At 38.8% G+C, this 18669-nt stretch overlaps 1 protein-coding gene across 1 annotated transcript in view; it reads right to left on the bottom strand.

Annotated features, from left to right (window-relative positions):
- The window catches only part of L3MBTL3 (l(3)mbt-like 3 (Drosophila)), a 74214-nt gene that overhangs the window by 18439 nt on the left and 37106 nt on the right, over window positions 1-18669 (bottom strand). The window contains exons 11-15 of the mRNA XM_009880158.1: window positions 14285-14361; window positions 12794-12879; window positions 10368-10478; window positions 9024-9138; window positions 4337-4439 (exon numbers count right to left, since the gene is read on the bottom strand). Of these exons, the coding sequence (XP_009878460.1) occupies window positions 4337-4439; window positions 9024-9138; window positions 10368-10478; window positions 12794-12879; window positions 14285-14361 (492 nt within the window). The remainder of the gene's footprint in view (window positions 1-4336; window positions 4440-9023; window positions 9139-10367; window positions 10479-12793; window positions 12880-14284; window positions 14362-18669) is intronic.

The following is an 18669-nucleotide window of genomic DNA, read 5'->3' as shown; positions in this document are numbered from 1 at the left end:
ATGGGAGAAGAGTGGCTGGCAACACACGTGTCCACAATGCTGTTTTCTGAGGAAAGGGAGCCACTATTTCCAGAGTCCTGCATAGGCTGAATAGAAACTGAGCATTAAAATAAGCTTCTGTTTTTATCAAATCAGGAAAGAACAATAAAGGAAAAACCCAGTGCACCAATTACTACTTCTTGTACACCTTTCTGAAGAATTCCCAGGATCACAGGCCTGGGATTTTCAAATCAACAGAGGTTTTACATAATCAGCCCTTTCCAGAACTGACCGATGGAACAAAGGTGTCAATACCTCATTTGTGGTTATTTTGCAACTGCTCTTCTATCACTCTCACAATCTATCTCTAGGCAGGATTACACACGTATCTTTTTTCTCTAAAGTTAAAGGGTAGCACAATAAACTGGGCTACTGATGGGTGGGCATAGACCTTGGTCTTCTCCAGCCATCTGGAGATGCTCCTATCCTGGAGAAGTATGCAAGGTTTCTGAATCACAGAGTCCAACTGGATTACTCATCCTCAGCCACACCTAACATCAGAAGGGAACATAAGCCAGGATTCTCTCTTAACCTGAAGACGAAGAGCAAGCTGGTACTCTGTTCAGTAAAAGAAAGTTTAAACTAAATTATTTTTTAATATAGATTATTAGTCTTTACAGCTGCTTGGAATATTTTGCAAACCTGTGTGAAGCCACAGACAAGACTCCTGGTTTAGCTGTACTGGTTGGAAATGTTACCAACCCCATCTTCTCATTGCCTTTCAGGTGCACATTATTGCCAAGCACTACCAGGGGATGAGGTTGCATGGCAGCTCCAGAAAAATTCACCTGGATTTGCTCAAACTATCTTCCTTGATGGGTTAAACAGATTGGACTAACTGATGGGTTAGACTTTATCTAGAGCAGCCTATGTCCAGATGACTGCATCTGCTGGTAGGGATATGTGATTAGTAGGAAACATCTAGCAAAAAATTCCTGACAACATGTGGGGGATATATTATTTTTTTCTACTGGACTTTTCTTAAGTGATGTCTTTACTTCAGTTGACTTTACGAAAACATTTTTAACTAGTCTGGAAACAAGTGATACAAATGTTCTCTTTCACAATTTAAAACATATATTTATCATCAAAGCATTCTTTTTTCGGGGAAAGCTGTTTTAACAGTCCAAACCTGACCCAAGAGTAGCTTATAACACATTTGGCTGGGGCCAATGACCTTGCATAAAAGATAAAATTAAACTTGTGACTGGCATCAAAATCAGACGAGAATTACTTTAACAAACACTGAATGAATCAATGTGACATCCTGCTGAGGTGAGGTTTCCTGCGTTTCTGCGCTGCGGTTCTCTTACAACACAGCCTCCACCACAGCACGTTCAGTTCACTTCAACTTACACGTAACACAGATAAAGTTTTTTGTAAAAATCTTTACTCATGGAGAGTAGACCCAAAGTGTTAACGACCTGCTTACAACTGACGGCTTTGCACTGCTGACTGTCGTTCATTTCAGTGGCCAGCCCAGCCCAAACCACGACAGATTTAAAAATTATTGCATGCTTTAAACATCAGAGACCATACAATTCACAATCATAAATATGCAGGTGATCTGCATAATGCTACCAACCTGCACATCAGCCTCAGTTTCAACTGCGCAGCACAAAACCCTAGATCAGGTGGTGATAGATACCAAGTCCTTATTACCATCACCTTTTCCAAAAAGTAAATGCTTTAACCCCACTACATAATTAATCACCGAGGCTTTCATCTGGTTCCTAAGGAACAAGCTCTCAAAATTATTTCAGAACTACTTAGCATTTTAAATTATCATCTTTTCTGCACGCAGGCATTTATGCTGTAGATAGACATTGCACCTCATCATGAAAAAAAAAAGATAAGCACGGTTAAATACATTTCAAGGTTGCCAAGATAAAAGAGCCAAGGGACTGCTACCTGCCATGGATAATTATACCGATTTCAAAATGTCTTTGTTACTTCAGAAAAAAACTCATGGTACAACATTAGAATTTTTCTGGTGACCTGGACCCTCAAGTCTGTAGACTCCAGATAAACAACAAATCTCATCATTTTCCTCAGAAATGCTCAAGAAAAAAACTAGAGTATCAGCACAGAGGGCAAACCAATGGAGTGAGTGAGTAAGGTACTTAACAGTGTTAATTTCTTTGCTATGAGACAGCAAATACCTGTCTTATGATCAACAAAATCTCTTTGGTTGTATTTTTATCCCCCAGAACTATTAGTTAACGTGCAAATAATAGGATTGCTAAGACTGTAGGAAAAATAAAACACAATAGATTGCCATGAGTTTATTTCTTTTCTTAATATTCAGGATGAGTAAGTATAACAACTTTAAATACCATGGAAAATCTAGTTATAAAAGCAAAGGCTACATGAACGAAGTAGACATATAGGTCTTACTCATACCTTGCCTGTGAAACATTAGAAGTTTTAATGCCAGCGTTTATTTAAAGGGATCATAAATTAAAAACTTTTCTGACACATTCACTTCTGGTTTCTTTTTTTTCTTTAAGTTTCTGCCTTGGGCTAAAAATGGGTATGTTCACCTGGTTCTAAGTAACTAAGCACATGGTAAGAAAGATAATATTCTGAATTGGAAGTTACTGCCTTACAGATCAGGTACATTAATAAATCATACAAGACTCGGTCTACTGGAATATGCAATAAAATGGGTTTCAGCTACGCAGCTAGGAAGCTTATTAGGCAAGTCTAGTTTACTTCATATTTGCAGTGGACTAAGAACATGAATGCAGTAGGTTACCATATGCCAACTGAAGGATGGTAACCTCTTAGGTACTAATCTGACTGTTTAAGGAGTTATCCTGCTGATTGAGTGCAAGAAAGGTTCTCGAAAGGGAAGGTAGAAAAACTGAAAAAAATTAACCAAAGAAAAAGAACAGACAGATAAAGACAAAAGGAAAAAAGTGAGAATAATCTGAAAGACCGTAAGACAGGCATACTGTGTCTTGACACCACCGCCACAGTTCATACTGCAACAGGTTTTGTCACTGAAGCTAAGCTAGCCACATCCCTTCCTGGAGACAAAACTTGTACTAACATCAGGAGTTCTTCTGCCTCCTAACACCACAAACACAATGCCTCCGCTGTAGATAGGAAAAAACTTCTTGCAGCAAAAGATGACTTTTGCACACTAAACATGTAACAACACAGTGAGTTTTGCTGGCAGGTATCTTTGTTAGGGATGAGTCAGGACTTCAAACAGTGTTGATACACCATTGAAAGATCTTGTAGCATAATTCTAGTCAACAGGACATAATTCTCTCACCAAAACCATGAAAACATTGCAGAGCTAACTCTTGGATCATGGTAGTTTAATAACATACTTAAAAATCATGAATAGACGAATAACCAAAGAGTAACCCTCTAACCATACGAGAGCAGAAAGCCCGAAGTGGTATGACATTCAAGGATTGTCTGACTGTAATGGAAAAATGCCAAGAAATCTTCTGGAAGCTCTAATTTGAAAAAAGGTAATAGGATGATATTTATGATATTTAATTCTCAACTTAACATGTTACATGAACTGTATAACCCTTATTGAAATATTAAGAATTCACCTCCCACTTTAAGTATTTTTAAAATAACAAAATTTTCACTTAGTAAATGTTTCCCATTTATTCTGTCATTGTTTCTCTGCCCCTCCAGTCCATTCTCCCATGCTACTGCTCTCCCTATGTCAACTCTACTCCAGGAGAGCCTGGGATGTCCACATTTCTGTATTGTATTTCAGAATACATTCAACAAAAACATCTTTAGAAATGCTAGGTACAAACAGCAAGTTGTTCAGGCTGTCATTCAGAAATATGTTAAATTGGAATTTCCCTTTTAGCACTCTTCCAAGACAACATGCAAATCCTCACCCCTACCAACCAAGCAGAACAAAAACCATCCAAGCCATAATAAAATTAGTGGCCTCATATTTCAAAAGGTTCAGAAGTTATTGCTTTCAACATATCTGTCTGTTACATTTTGAAATCTGAACACCAAGCCGAGGAATCCTCATTGGAACAAAGTACAGAGTAGCTGAATTTATGAATTGTGACAAAAAACGATGCTCGAAAAATCTTATCTTGGCACACCCTGGTGAAATGAAGTTACAGATTGCTAATGTTTATTTCAGCATGCTCACCATGGCAACTGAAATAATTGCATATTTAGGTTTACAAGATTTCATATTTTATTTTCATCTTGGATCTGTTTTCTCGTGAACAACAATTTAAAAAACCCATGTGCATACATCACTCAATTGAAAGAATAAAATCAGTTTCATAGCACATACCTATGATGGCCGATGTGTCTTGCTCTTTTAATGTGCCCAACTCCCTTACATCCTGCTGTAGGACACCCTCCATGCTCTAAAGCTTCTACCAATTCCAAGGGACCTGCATGTCAGGGGAAATTACATTAGAGATTATAAAAAAGTATCTAATTTTTAAAAGTTACAAATAGGTAGGAATACCAGAGTACCATAGTAAACATGAAGAAGAAATAAGTAAACAGAACCTAATTTTAAAGTACTTTAAAAATGCGTTCTGCAAAAGCATGACAGAGATTCAAACAACCTAATCCACTGGAGAAATAACTTTGTTTTGTATTAGTAAACCTGTACAGGAGAGGTACATCTATATAAAGAATCCAAATCTTGGAGGAACTGTATGACTTCAAATTTCTCTCCTATTAAGTACACGTAGTTGGAAGCTGGTAGTTTTGCAAAAGCACACAAAGTGAGTTACCCTGCTGTACTTGAAGTCAGGCATCTGTTTGTAATGGGTACTGACCTTCTCCATTTTCAGCTCAAGTTTTCCAGTGAACAAGACATGAAAACAAAGGCTGAAAATACTACTAAAAACAATAAGCCATCAGGAGATTTTTGACATTTTTACTTATCCGAATTTATGTGTCTATCTGATTTTCAGCATCTGTAACAATAACATCTGCAGAGACATTAAAGCATGTAGCTGTCAAAACTAGCTTGCAAGCAAACATAGTATATAACCCGTAGTTTCACAGCAAGTGAGAGACAGACCTACTCCAGCATATGAAACTGAGAACACCTCCTGCACATCTGCAAACATGCACTGTCTCTCTAGTACTGGTTTTACTTGAAAAATACATGAACTTGCATCTCCCCCTATAGATAACGATACTCAGGTAAAAAGGTTTATTTAAATAAATTCTCCTAGATGAGAGACAGATTCTTGCTCACAGATGCATAACGAAAGATGGAGAATTATTATGTATAATTAGGACAGTCCAAAAGCATTTTTTAACAAATGTTCCATATTACAACACTGACTACACTGAAGTCCAAAGACTTCTATAGGCTTTAAAATGGTAAATGGATGAGAGAACAGAGATTTTTATCTTTTCTACCTTTATGCAAAATTGATGCCTATAATGTAACAAGTTAGTGGACTCAGAGGCATCAACTTAATAAGGACACTTTTGTAAAGGGAAGTCCTGCCTCACTGATGCTCGGGTTTTGCAAAAACTAGCTCCCTACAAATGTTCTCTCTTCACTTAAAAAATTCAAACTCTCTAAAAATGCAGCTCTCTAAAGAGCTGCAACTGGCTGTTCATATTTATGCAAGAAGCTGCTGCTTGCATCACGGTGAAACGATATTAAAATCAACACCAACATATGGCTCTTAATTCCCTAACTGCTATCAAAAAGGTCATAATCCATCACGACAACTTCACTACATCTTAAGAGATATTACATAAATACTGGGAGCATGTGACCATTATGGTGACTGCTCTAGACTAATACTGCTAACATCGTGCAGTGTTCACACAAAGCTTCTGGTGTTAAAGACAGGGATCTGGACCGTATTATTAAAAGGACTACTTTACTGACCGAGGAAAAAAATCCTGTGTCTTGCAAAAATATTTTCTTCCCTCCTTCTGAAACCCTTTCACAAAACTTGAAATGAAATTTAACTTACTTGGAAACAATGTTAATATTTTTATAGCAATCTATATTCTATACCATATTCTATGGCAATAATACAAAGTCGTGTTGTTGGACTAATATATTATTCAGTAATCATCCTATTTGAATAGTATTTGCGCAGTTAATTATTCTTTTTCTATTTAATGGATAGTCACTTTCCCTCCTGTCACATTGTCTGTCTTTGTAGCTTAACTAGTATCAGAAAGTCACTTCCACTGGTCACATGCTAAAAGATATGAACAGTGCGTGCTGTGCCACCACATGATGTCTTGTATGCGATGGGCATCTGCATTTTATTTCATAGAATCGTTATGACTGGAAAAGACCTTTAAGAACATCAAGTCCAACTGTTATCTAACTCTACCGGGCCCACTTCTAAACCATGTCCCTGAGCACCATATCTAGACAGCTGCCAGTCAACACTCCCAGGTCCTTTTCCGCCAGGCAGCTTTTCAGCCACTCCTCCCCAAGCCCGTAGCGTTGCATGGGGTTGTCGTGGCCCAAGTGCAGGACCCAGCACTTGCCCTTCTTGAAGTTCATACTATTGGTGTCACCCCATCAATCCCGCATATCCAGGTCCCTCTGAAGAGCCCTCCTACCCTCAAGCAGATCAACACTCCCACCTAACTTGGTGTCATCTGCAAACTTACTGAGGGTGCTCTCAATCCCCTCGTCGAGATCATTAATAAAGATACTAAACAGGAGCGGCCCCAACACTGAGCCCCGGGGAACACCACTAGTGACCGGCCGCCAACTGGATTTAACTGCATTCAGCACCACTCTCTGGGCCTGGCCATCCAGCCAGTGATTGATCCAACAGAGTGTACACCTGCCCAACCGTTGGGTAGCCAGCTTTTTTCATGAGAATGCTGTAGGGAACAGTATCAAAGTCTACTGAAGTCTAGGTAAACAACATCCATAGCCCTTTCCCTCGTCTACCAAGCAGATCACCTTGTCATAGAAGGAGATCAGGTTCGTTAAGCAGGACCTGCCCTTCATGAACCTGTTTTGACTGGGCCTGATAGCCTGGCTGTCCTGTAAATACTATGTAATGCCACTTGAGATGATCTGCTCCATAAGCTTCCCCAGCACTGAGGTCAGACCGACAGGTCTGTAGTTCCCCCGATCCTCCTTCCAGCCCTTCTTGTATATGAGCATCACATCTGCTAATCTCCAGTCCACTGGGACCTCCCTGGTTAGCCAGGACCTCTGATAAATTATGACGAGTGGTCTGGTGAGCACACCCACCAACTCCTTCAGCACCCTTGGGTGTAACCCTTCTGGCCCCGTAGACCTGAGTATGTCTAGGTGGTACAGCAGGTCACCGACCATTTCCTTTTGGATTATGGAGGTCTCATTCTGTTCCCCATCCCTGTCTTCCAGCTCAAGGGGCTGGGTACCCAACAAACAACTAGTCCTGCTATTAAAGACTGAGGCAAAGAAGGCGTTAAGTACCTCAGCCTTTTCCTCATCTTTAGTCACTGTGTTCCCCCATGCATCCAAGAAAGGAGGAAAATTCTCGCTAGTCCCCCTTTTGTTGTTAATGTATAGAAGCCTTTTTTATCATCTTTTACACCAACAGCCAGATTCAGCTCTAGTCGGGCTTTGGCCCTTCTAATTTTCTCCCTGACATGTCTCCAACAAAATGAACATATGTATTTTAAATCGTAACCTAGGTGGGAGTACAGATATTTATTTTTTTTTTTTTCAATCTTAGGTAATACAGACGTCAGAACCTTATTCAGCCTTTTGCCATATGATACAGTTTTTATTCATGTGGCCACAGGTTACTTTTTCTGACTGGGCTGATACTTCACTCAGTACACAGGATGCACATCTCAGTTTAAGAAGCAGATATGCAGCATCCGATCTTCTCCTCATTATTCACTTTGTGCTTTGGCACTTATGGCACTCTATTCAGGCACTACTTTGAAGGCAGAATGATTAACTTCCTAAAAGGCAGTCATCACTGTACCACTAAAGTGCTCAGAAAACTAATGAATGTACTCTGATCACACTCCTGATAGGAAACGTTTCTTCTTGACATTTTAGAGACGCTGAATTGAGGTACAGAGATTTTCAGGTAACACGTTCACACAATCTATGTGTGCCTTATCCCAGTTATTTTACATTTATTTTTTTCAGAGTATTTGGCATTGCTCAGCATTTCTTATTTTCCAAGTACAGCTCTCTGTGATCACAGTTACAGCTGTGAACACTCAGAACTTGTGCAAACCATACCTCAGATTCACAATATAAAACAATCCCAGAGAAGAGCACGCAATTAAACATCATCTGTTCAAAGTTCGGCTAAGGTCATTTCACTACCCTTATCCAGAAACACAATGGCATAGGCAGGGATACCTTTACCACAAAAGTCTCTTCTCCCTGCAACCTTCAGTCTCATTTGTGGCAGACCTCCCACTTCTTCAACAAGTAAAACAAAAACCCCAGAGGGGGCAAGCCGGTAAATTTACAGTATTATTGGCACCATGCTTCTGTTAGATTTATCTTCAATGTGGGCACCATTAACCCCTCTTTGCTCAGCTGAAGAAGAAAAGGAAGTCAGCTGGTTTTGAGGATTTGCCACAGTATTTGAAAGGAGTCCCTTCTCAGTGCAGTCTGGACCTCTTTGAGCTAAAAAGCACACTACCCTTCAAGAGGACGTGGACAGAAGATTTTGAAGAGTGACACCCTATCCCTACTGAGTGCCACAGCAGTTTCATCCCTGGCTTCAAGAGGCAGACAGGATTTTACACAAGAGATCTTTATTGTTACTTCAGCTTTTGACTGTGGTTCTTATGCATAGAGAAACATTGTATTTCCATTACAGTAAGGGTCAATAAAGCTATCTACTAAAAGGTGATTAATTACTGACTGTTGATTTTGCACTAAATGTCACATTTACATTATTTTGCATATCCTAGTCGCTACTCTTCCTTGGATGGCACCGGCAGGGAAAAAGATAGTATGGCACATGTTCGTCATTACATTATAATGTGATTTCTCTTACTAAGCGGGGGCTGAAGAGGGTGTCCGGTTTTTGTACACCAGCCTGCAGGATGGATATCAGGGCTATCTACATCAGTCCAATAATCATAAATACTATCCCAGCCATCAAAATGGACCTAAAATAAAAAAAGAACACCACATTTTAGATCAGAAAAAAATTCTCTACAAAATCAGTTTCCCTAAGTAATCTCTAAAAATGACACGTCCATTAGAGAAGTCACTTCATGAGAACTGTTGACTTTACGAAAAAAAAAAAATACATGTAAGGTAGCTTCTGGACCCAGACATATTCTCACTGAAGTAAAGAGAGAGGTGTCATTTGGTTGTTTACTATGTCTTGCATCATTAGGCTCAAATCCCAGGAATAAATCTGGCAAGTTTACTTCTCACTCTAATACTTAAATTAAGTATAAGTAAGGTACTTAGTCAAATTACCACCCTAGAAGCTACAAATACTGTAATCTTAATAAATTAGACTGGAGAGGGAGGGTGGCTTTTTTTGTTTGGTTTGTTTTTTTGCATGACCAACTTAAAGTCTAGATAGAAAATGCGTAGGTGTGAAGATATTAGTTCTGATGACTCCCTATCACCAGTTAATTCAGATTCAAAATGAAATGTCAGCTGCATTTCCTGCTAGAAATACCATGTACGCCTAATAAATCTGTACAAACTGCAAACACAAATATGCTTCATATCCATCTAACCAGATATCTGGAACATGCTAGCCCTTCTAACAGTTAAGGGCTTCAGAGAGTAAACACGTTTTGTACAAAAAAAGAAAAGTAATTCAAGTATACAACTTCTGGAAAACCGTCATTTCTTAAAAATAAATTATTTGAGATTAATCCAATCTAAAGTCCATAATTAAGATAAACTTCAGAATTGCACAAGTCACTGACAAGGTACAAGAGATCAGGGTCCTTTTTTTTAATCTCTCTCTCCTCTCCTTGGAAGTTTATAGAGACAGATTCAATTAATGTGGGCCAAATATTTTATGGGCCCTAATACAAATATCACAGCAGTCCTTCGACACTTGATACTAAATCATCACATTTCTTGATAGAATAGACAACTGTTTTATATCAACTATTCCCAAAGCAATTTTTGAACATACTCAACTCTGTTCTCTAATTACCTACATCAGCAAATGTAACTAAGAGGAAATAGAACAACCCATTCCAAAGGAATTATATTAACCAGTGAAAAAGATGAGCAAAAGCTTAGCAGGACACAGCAACATGACTCATTTCTTCCTGTGCTTAATTTTACAACTATAGGCTTTTGGTTTTACAAGATACTCATCAGTCACTCAAGCAGGATAGTACAGTAAATCAGAGAAACTTACTTTTATTCTATAATCATCAGTATCTACAATGGTTGCTACTCTGATAAATACTGGATTCCTCTTGTCAACTACTTCAAGTTTCATGTTTTTCTGAAAGCCATGAGAAGGTTTCTAGAAAGGAAGAACAGTATTATGTGAAACAGAAGAAAACCTCAAAATTCTCACACAATTGTAAAGTATATAAAATCCATACCAAACTTTCTGCCTTCATTTTCTCAAATCTGCCCTCGCTCCCAACAAATCCAAGCATAAAAAGATCATTCAAACCAGTGTTATTAAACTAGAGAAATAAAGTAACTACAGTGGGATTTCAGGTTCTCCACTCAAGCCTTACAAGTAAGTAAGTAGGGACCTTTATTTTACATGAGTTGGCTTTTTTCCTAAATTCTCTAGAAAAGTCTGCCCAGAGATTTTGGCCAACTGTTTCAATGCACTACTGAATGAAGTATTACATATCAGCAGCCTGGAATGTCTATGAAATCGTCTACAGGAAAAATATTTGTGTTTCTTAGTATGTATTTTTGCTTTGTGGATCAAACACTCTTTTTCAGTCTCCTACTGAAAACATAACTAATCCACAGTGTAACAGTAAATACTCACTCAGAACAAACAGACCTGTTTTATAATACTATTTTGGCAAAAAAGGTGTGTTTGTTAGGAGTATCAGATTTTATCCTTGCCATCTACAGCTATGAAATCTAAAGCAAAAAATTTATTTCCATTTTAAAGGAACATATGCACAAGACACGTTATGAGTTTTATTTTAGATTTCTAGGAAAATAACGTATCTGTCCCTCTTAAGACTTTCCAGCTGCTTTTCCCTCAGCTGCACCTTAAGAACTCTATTTTCTCCCATAATATCATATAAAATACTGTGACTGTCCCGGGAAGACTTCACCCAAACTCCAACACCATCAGCATTTTATTCCCATTACATCTGCTTTCTTATTGTTTATCACAATTAGCATTAATACGGTTACCATCAGACTAGTACAGAAAGCAGGGAAGTGATTTTCTCTGTCTGTGAAACCAAAAGGCAGAACACAGCTGACCTCCATGCAGTCAAGCTTCCTTCCCCTCCATCCTCAAAGCCAGATGGACTTGTCTAAGCTACCTTTTGGGACCTATGCCATCCCCAGCTGCTCTCTGCTAGTATGGTTTCTGGAACAGTGTTGCGCCATGCCAGCTAGCGCTCTCCCCGTTTAATACTCTCAATGCCTGCACGCTTGTGGCAGGCCCTGTTCAGTTTCCTGGTGCAGACACAGCCAGGTGGACCCTGCAGGCCACTAGTGGGGCAGGGCCACCGAATCCCAGGGGAAGAAATTAAACCACGGATGCTCTGAGAGAAAAAGTTTGCGTTTAGCTTGATGTAGTCAAGCCATCCACTGTGTCACCAAGGACTATACCTCTCAGATATAACCAAATACCTTTCTAACCCTTGCTCTGAGTGTTCTTGCTGAGAACGTAAGATTGAGACACGTTATTAAGCACGATGCGTTTTGGGGTGATAAACTGCAGGGCAGTAATAAACTCTGGTGATCTACTGACCCCAGGAACTGCTATAAGCACCACATTTCTGCTTTCGTTAATCCAGCTCTTAGCAAAGCGTTATTTAGAATTAGTGACCCTAATCTGAAAAGCTGAGGCAAACCAGCTTCTGCGTGCTGTGAGACAAGGGGCTGGGAGCTACCAGCCATCTGATGCTAGCTCCTGACAGGGATGCTTTCTGCATTACTGACCAGCCCACTTTCCTCATTAAAATCTTAACAGCTCAAGAAAGATGAGTGTCACTGAAAGAAAATATCAAGTACAATGCTAAAAGAAAAGGACATTGCCCTCCAACACCACAGTTAAGCTGGGGAGCTGCCTGTGGATGCTGCCCATGTGCCCTTGTCACAAGCTTGCAGAACAAAAAGTCTACTTTAATAATTAATTTATAAAATTATTACATTTAATAGTATTAAATACAAACTCTCTCTTGGCTACTGCCAGAGACACTGGACTCGACAGGCAACCAGGCTGACCTCCTACAATTGTTTTTACATTCTCACCTTATTTATTGCACCATTTAAAATGCATGGATAGAAATACGTATGTTCAAAATATGTTACGATGGCTCAGTAGCTATCTCATTATTTCTAATAACTAAGCAGTAATTTCTCATGGCAAATTACATCAATTAGTAATATTTTGTAGCATTTAATCCCATTTATAATGATTAAAATAATAAAGTAATAGTGATTTAGAATAATAATTATCTGATTTCTAACAGTGATCTCCTAGCTTGCATAAAGATAAACCACCTATTATGCAACTAATTAACTGGATACATTTGGAAACATAGGAACACCATATATGTATTCTCTTCTTAAACCAATTAATTATATGCACTTAAAAGCATGAAAAAAATATAAGCATTTTCTCACCACTTTAAAAGCCCTTGCAGGTGCAGGTAATGAACTGGTTTCTTCCAAATACTTCTCCCAAGAAAAATGCTTAGCGTGTGGATAATCTGGCACAGAAGAAATATGAGCAAATTTTAAACACTGCAGTGCACAAAATAAAACTGATGTCTAATTTTCAGAATGCCTAACACTTTTACAAAACTGTTCCGGTTTATGCATCAGATTTATAAAATAATTACAAGAAAGGCTATCCTCAGTTATCTTTGACACATCCACCATGTAGGTTAAAAAACTCAACCACCTTCTCATATGCAATACCAAGTAGCTAGCAGAAAAAGTCACAATTGCTTTGAGTATGAGAATATAAATAATGTGGACTGGAAAAACCTGTCCACTTAATTCAAGAAATTCATTCAAGTATTATAAGCCCAATCCTGTATTTTATAAACAGTAATTTACTGGCTAACACAATTTAATCAGTGATAGCTTTGTACTGTAGTAGAGGACACCTGACTACTTGCTATTCTTTTGGTGAATTTGTTTTCACTAAATTTCTAAAAAAATAACCTAGACATTTACTATAAGAATAATTTACAAACAGCATCAAAGAAGATGTTGCCTTTCTCAGAAAGTGTCATGTTTACAAACACTTTACGCAAGAACCAGAGAGAGCTTTGCTCTTAAAGAAAAGGCAGTGCCCATCCTTCGCCTTTAATCTGCACTAGAAGTTTAACTTGAAGTTTAAACATTATGATTCATAACCTAGAACAGAACAAAACCAATTCTGATTTGTTTCAAAAGGGATTTCACTGAATAATAGCCTGTAATTAACGTCCTGACAGATTGCTTACGACTTTTCAAGATTGCTGGCTATTAGAATTTCTGTCAAAGTTGGTTTTAACCAATTAAAATTTTCCATGTTCTCAGACCACAGATGGCAGTTTCTGTAACAGGGCATTTAGATCATCCAGCTGTACACAACAGTCCTGAAAAACCACTGTGGTCTCATATTTTGTACTAATGAATACACTTTCATTCTTATGTATTGTCTCTCTCATTGTGTTTTCCTCCCTTTCAAAGAGCCCTCACAAATTTTATTCCCTGACCACATAAGGCAACCTTCTCATCAATCCATTATCTTGCATATAGAGTTCACATGAAAATGTTTTTCTTATGCAGCAATCTCACACACCTGGAATTTGTTTTATCAGCATTTTCACAATGTGAGTCTTCTAAGTGAATACATTCAGCCAAAAATACAAACTTGTTCAGATTCTAAGGGGTATCTTTCATGGATAGATCTCTCTTTACTTAAAGCAGCAGACGTGTGCATGTCTACTGTATTTCTACTTTCAATATATCATGTCCTGTAAAAAAATTTAGAACTCCCTAAATACCAATTCCTAATTACAGAAAGAAAAATTCAAGAGAGGTAACAATAAGCTTATTGTAAGCTTTAATGCTGCTTAAATAGCCTCCTTAAATCTTTCACATGTGTAGTAAGATACAAACCTGGTGGGGTGATAAGAGTTCTTTTATGTTCTTTACACCATCCTACAGGATGAATATGTGGGCTAGCTGCCTCACACCTGGAGGAGGGGGAGAAAAAAGGGGACTGATAATGCAATTCATCAGACATCCTATTATGCTTAGAAAACAAGACATACAAAAAAGATTTAACAAATTCCAAATAACCTACGACACCTTCAACTTACACTTAAACTGCAAACATAACCTGAAGATATGAACACATTTAACAGATTTGTCACCACATAAAAAAGCATAAGGCTTTATTTACAATTTCAGTGGAAGATCAAAATATCAAGTCCATTAAGTCAGTGGTAGATCTCCATTGAGAAGCTATAATGCTGGACCTGAAAAATTCACATGTGGAGACTCTCAGTAGAAACATGTTGGCTGATTGCGAGAAAACAGTAATCCCAAAGACAGATGGGGTTTCGCAATGCCAAGACCGAAACTTTAAACCAAAGGTTAAAGATCTTGATTAATGATCCAAGTTGCACCTGGAGGCAGATTAGAAAATCATGCATTACTGCAATGTGCTGTCAATAACAAGTAAAATTTCAAAAACAGATCCTGAGTGGTTTGAATGGAGCTATAAACATGTTATTAAAACCCAGTAGCACATAAGCAAAGTAAGTCTGAGAAAAACAGTCAGCAAAAAGAGAATAAAATAGCATTTTAGGCCCCAAACTGCCTGAAAGAATCCACAACTAATCAGTGACCAAAGACTGCAAATTGCTCTATAAAAAGCAGGATCAAACTCTCTCACTCAAGGGACTAACAACTTCCCATATTTTCTGTCACGTGCACCGCATTTTGCACTAGTGCTGTTGCCTGTGGCATGCCACAAGAACCACAGAAGACTAACAGAGGAAGGGTGAGCTGCACTTGACATGTGCTGGCATCTGTCTGAAGCAAGGAGAGATCGCTCTCACTGTTCACTGTTACATCGTGCTTAGAAGAAGGCGGCGGTGGGTGCTGGCTATAAAGTTCTGTTAGCAATAAAAAAAAAAATAAAATCACACACCGCAAAAATGTAACTGATGTACAAGCAGATGAGCGAAAAACTGTTTAAACGTTCAGTATTATTAAATTATACATAGAACCATGCAATTTTGTTACATATTGTTGTGTTATTTCATAACATAATACATTATGTACATACAATATAACATTGTATATAATACATAATGTATACACTGCAATTATATTATTACTCAATATTATTAGGGAAAGCAAAAAGTAAGACTGATCTACAGGAAAAGTAAAAAGCCATCAGACTGCTGTGCAACATGTACCATCCCTATGCCTGCATCGATACTTAATGATTGTTTTTGAGTTAGTTGAACAATTAACGGGGCTTTTTAAAGAAGTAGATAGTACTTATGTAGTCAGGGCAACTAAGGAACGTCATGCTGACACAAAAAGCTAGCATTACTCTGCATGGCACTGTACTATTCCATGTGAACATACTGTTTGCCTCTAACTGGAAACTCATATAACCATCTAATTGCCATGTAGATCTGTCCTTAGGGACCTCACTTCTCTTAGCAGCCTGTCCCACCTTATTTCTTCTTTAGTTAGATAAATCCAATATTATAGGGCACTAGCTCTCTCTTCCACTATATCTTAACCCTGAAGGTGCTTCAGTAGCTGACATTAAAGATTGCCAGCTACATGCCCCCTCTCCTCTGGGGAACCCCATCAGCGTTTCCAGCTCAGTGGCCACCAACCCAGTGCCTTACTCACTCCAAGGACCCAACAAGGCCAAAAAACTGCAGCCTGAGTAAGCTGAAGTAGCTAAGGCCTTCATTCCCCGTTCCCCAGGGAGGGATCAAGAAACCAAGATTAAGTAGCCAAGCGGTAGTCTATATAGGAACACCCTCTCTCCTCCCTGCTGAAGGAATGCTGCTTTCCAAAGACTCCTCAAATACTTAATGAGAAAAGAAGACAAGCAGAGAGCATCCATGCATGAAAACATGTACTTCATATACAATAATCGTTGCATAAAACACTGAAACACTCATTTTGATCCAGTTTCTATTTAATCCCTCTCTGAAGTCAATGTCTCAACCACTAGGCTGAAGAGCATTCTCCCCCTGTCCCCTTAGCCCAAGAGTTACTAATGCAAAATACCTCGACAGTGCATCTGCTCTCCCTGACTGTTATAAAATAATCATTAACTGTATCTACCCAGAAAGTATTAGCATGTTAGAAGTTCACATTAATTAAGTTCCCTTAATTAGCAGTACTAATTTGTATTATTTTAAAAATATCATGTTGATAATCTGTAATACCTAAGAGGGTGCGATGAACTGTGCATTACACTAAAAGAAGTTGAAGGTAAATTAGTAGGCACCCTAATGCCTTAAGGTTCAGATCAAGACGCGAGGTCTGCAAACCCTGAGGTCTGAACACAAACACATTTTAAGGATTGCAAAGGCAACACAGCACAGAAAAGACAGTAAACTGAACCCTGGGCTACTATCACATTGCAGTTTTGAACCTGTGCTGCATAAAAGAAAAATGAAGGAGCACATCACATTTAGAATACACAGAGTAACACTTTTTTTTTTTTTTTTTCAAATCTGAAAAGTAATTTTAAGTGACATCTAACATTCAGTATGGATGTACTTGAACAACAGAAATGCAGTTTGGGTGTCTCAGAAGCACTGCCTCACAAGAAGTGCTCCTCTAGCCTTGTACCTAAAAAGTATCGAATGCTAATGATTAAAATAACGGCCAACCTACTGCTCTGCTAGTATATCTTTGCAATGATGCCAAACAGATCAATTTCTAGCAGATAAAACCTACCTTTGATAGATGCTATAATCGCTCTGACAATAGCCAAGGATTTGACTCACTTCAAGAATACCAACCTTTTGTCCTACTACAATACATAATGCTATACTGTATGTATTTAGTATTTATAGTATCACACCAGGTACCCTCTAAATCACTGAAGTTGCCACCAATAAAAGGAAGCAAAAGAACTTTTGTGATAATTTTGCACTGCTAAAACTCAGTATCTGACTCCTAGAAATGCTTTGCCCCAAACACACTGGAGAAAAGGTGAATGTTTCATGCTCTGTCCTCTTCCATTCTCTTTACAGTAACCGCGAAGAGAAGCTAACAAGCAAGGAGGGCAGCATGTCTCTCTTCTATCCCTCTCAAGCGAGTTTTACATGGAAGAACTTTACATGAATGCGGTACCTTTGCACACTGGAAGGACTTATCCTCTTACTTCATGAAATGATTTGGAGTAAAGTCCACAGATTATTTTCAAAAGTCTCCTGAGTAAAATTTGGGAACAAGACCCATGCTCATGAGTCACTATGGTATTATCAGTACTATACTTAAAATAATGAGGTAGATGTGTAAAAACACTTACCTCAACAAAACCTTTAAACACATTCGTTCTGTTTTGCTTTTTCAAGCATAGTTTGAACAGACATTTTCATAAAATTCTGAGAAGTAAATGCCAGTGCACACACTTCTTGCCTTGAAGATTCAAGAAGAAGCAAGTGACCAAGGTACGTCACAATGAAAGATGCACTCCTGGAAGATGCTCTGACACTACAACAATGGGAGCGAACACCGAACATGTAGCAACAAGTGCTACACACCACAGCACTGCAAAATAACACTATAAAACATCCAAAATATTTTGATTTGTTTTAGAAGAAAAACCCAGTCATTACAGATGAGCCTGTAAGGCCATCAGGAAGGCCAACAGGAAGGTTTTCTTTAAGTATATAGGAGACAAAAGGAAAACTAGGGAAAATGTGGGCCCGTTGTTGAATGAGACAGGTGCTGTGGTGACAGATGATGCAGAGAAGGCGGAGTTGCTAAATGCCTTCTTTGCTTCTGTCTTCACTGTTTGGGCCAGTCCTTGGGAGATCCAGACTTTGCAGGTAACAGAGAAAGTCTGGGCAAAGCAAGACTATCCCTTGGTTGACGAGGAGCACGTTAGAGATCAGTTAGATAAACTGGATATACACAAATCCATGGGGCCTGATGGGATGCACCCGCGAGTGCTGAGGGAGCTGGGGGAAGTCATTGCTGGGCCTCTCTCCATCATCTTTGAAAGGTCCTGGAGGACAGGTGAGGTGCCTGAGGACTGGAGGATAGCCAATGTCACTCTAGTCTTCAAAAAGGGCAGGAAGGATGACCCGGGAAACTACAGGCCGGTCAGCCTCACCTCTATCCCTGGAAAGATGATGGAGCAGCTTGTGCTGGGTGTCATCTCAATGAATATGGATGAAAAGAAGATTATCAGAAGTAGTCAACATGGATTCACCAAGGGGAAGTCATGTCTGACTAATCTGATAGCCTTCTATGACAAAGTGACTAGATGGGTAGATGAGGGGAGG

The sequence above is a fragment of the Charadrius vociferus genome, unplaced genomic scaffold (genome assembly GCF_000708025.1).
Source record: "Charadrius vociferus isolate BGI_N301 unplaced genomic scaffold, ASM70802v2 scaffold82, whole genome shotgun sequence".
In the NCBI taxonomy this organism is placed as follows: Eukaryota; Metazoa; Chordata; class Aves; order Charadriiformes; family Charadriidae; genus Charadrius; species Charadrius vociferus.
The sequence above is the reverse complement of the archived record's forward strand: the minus strand, read 5'-3'. Positions and strand labels throughout refer to the sequence as shown.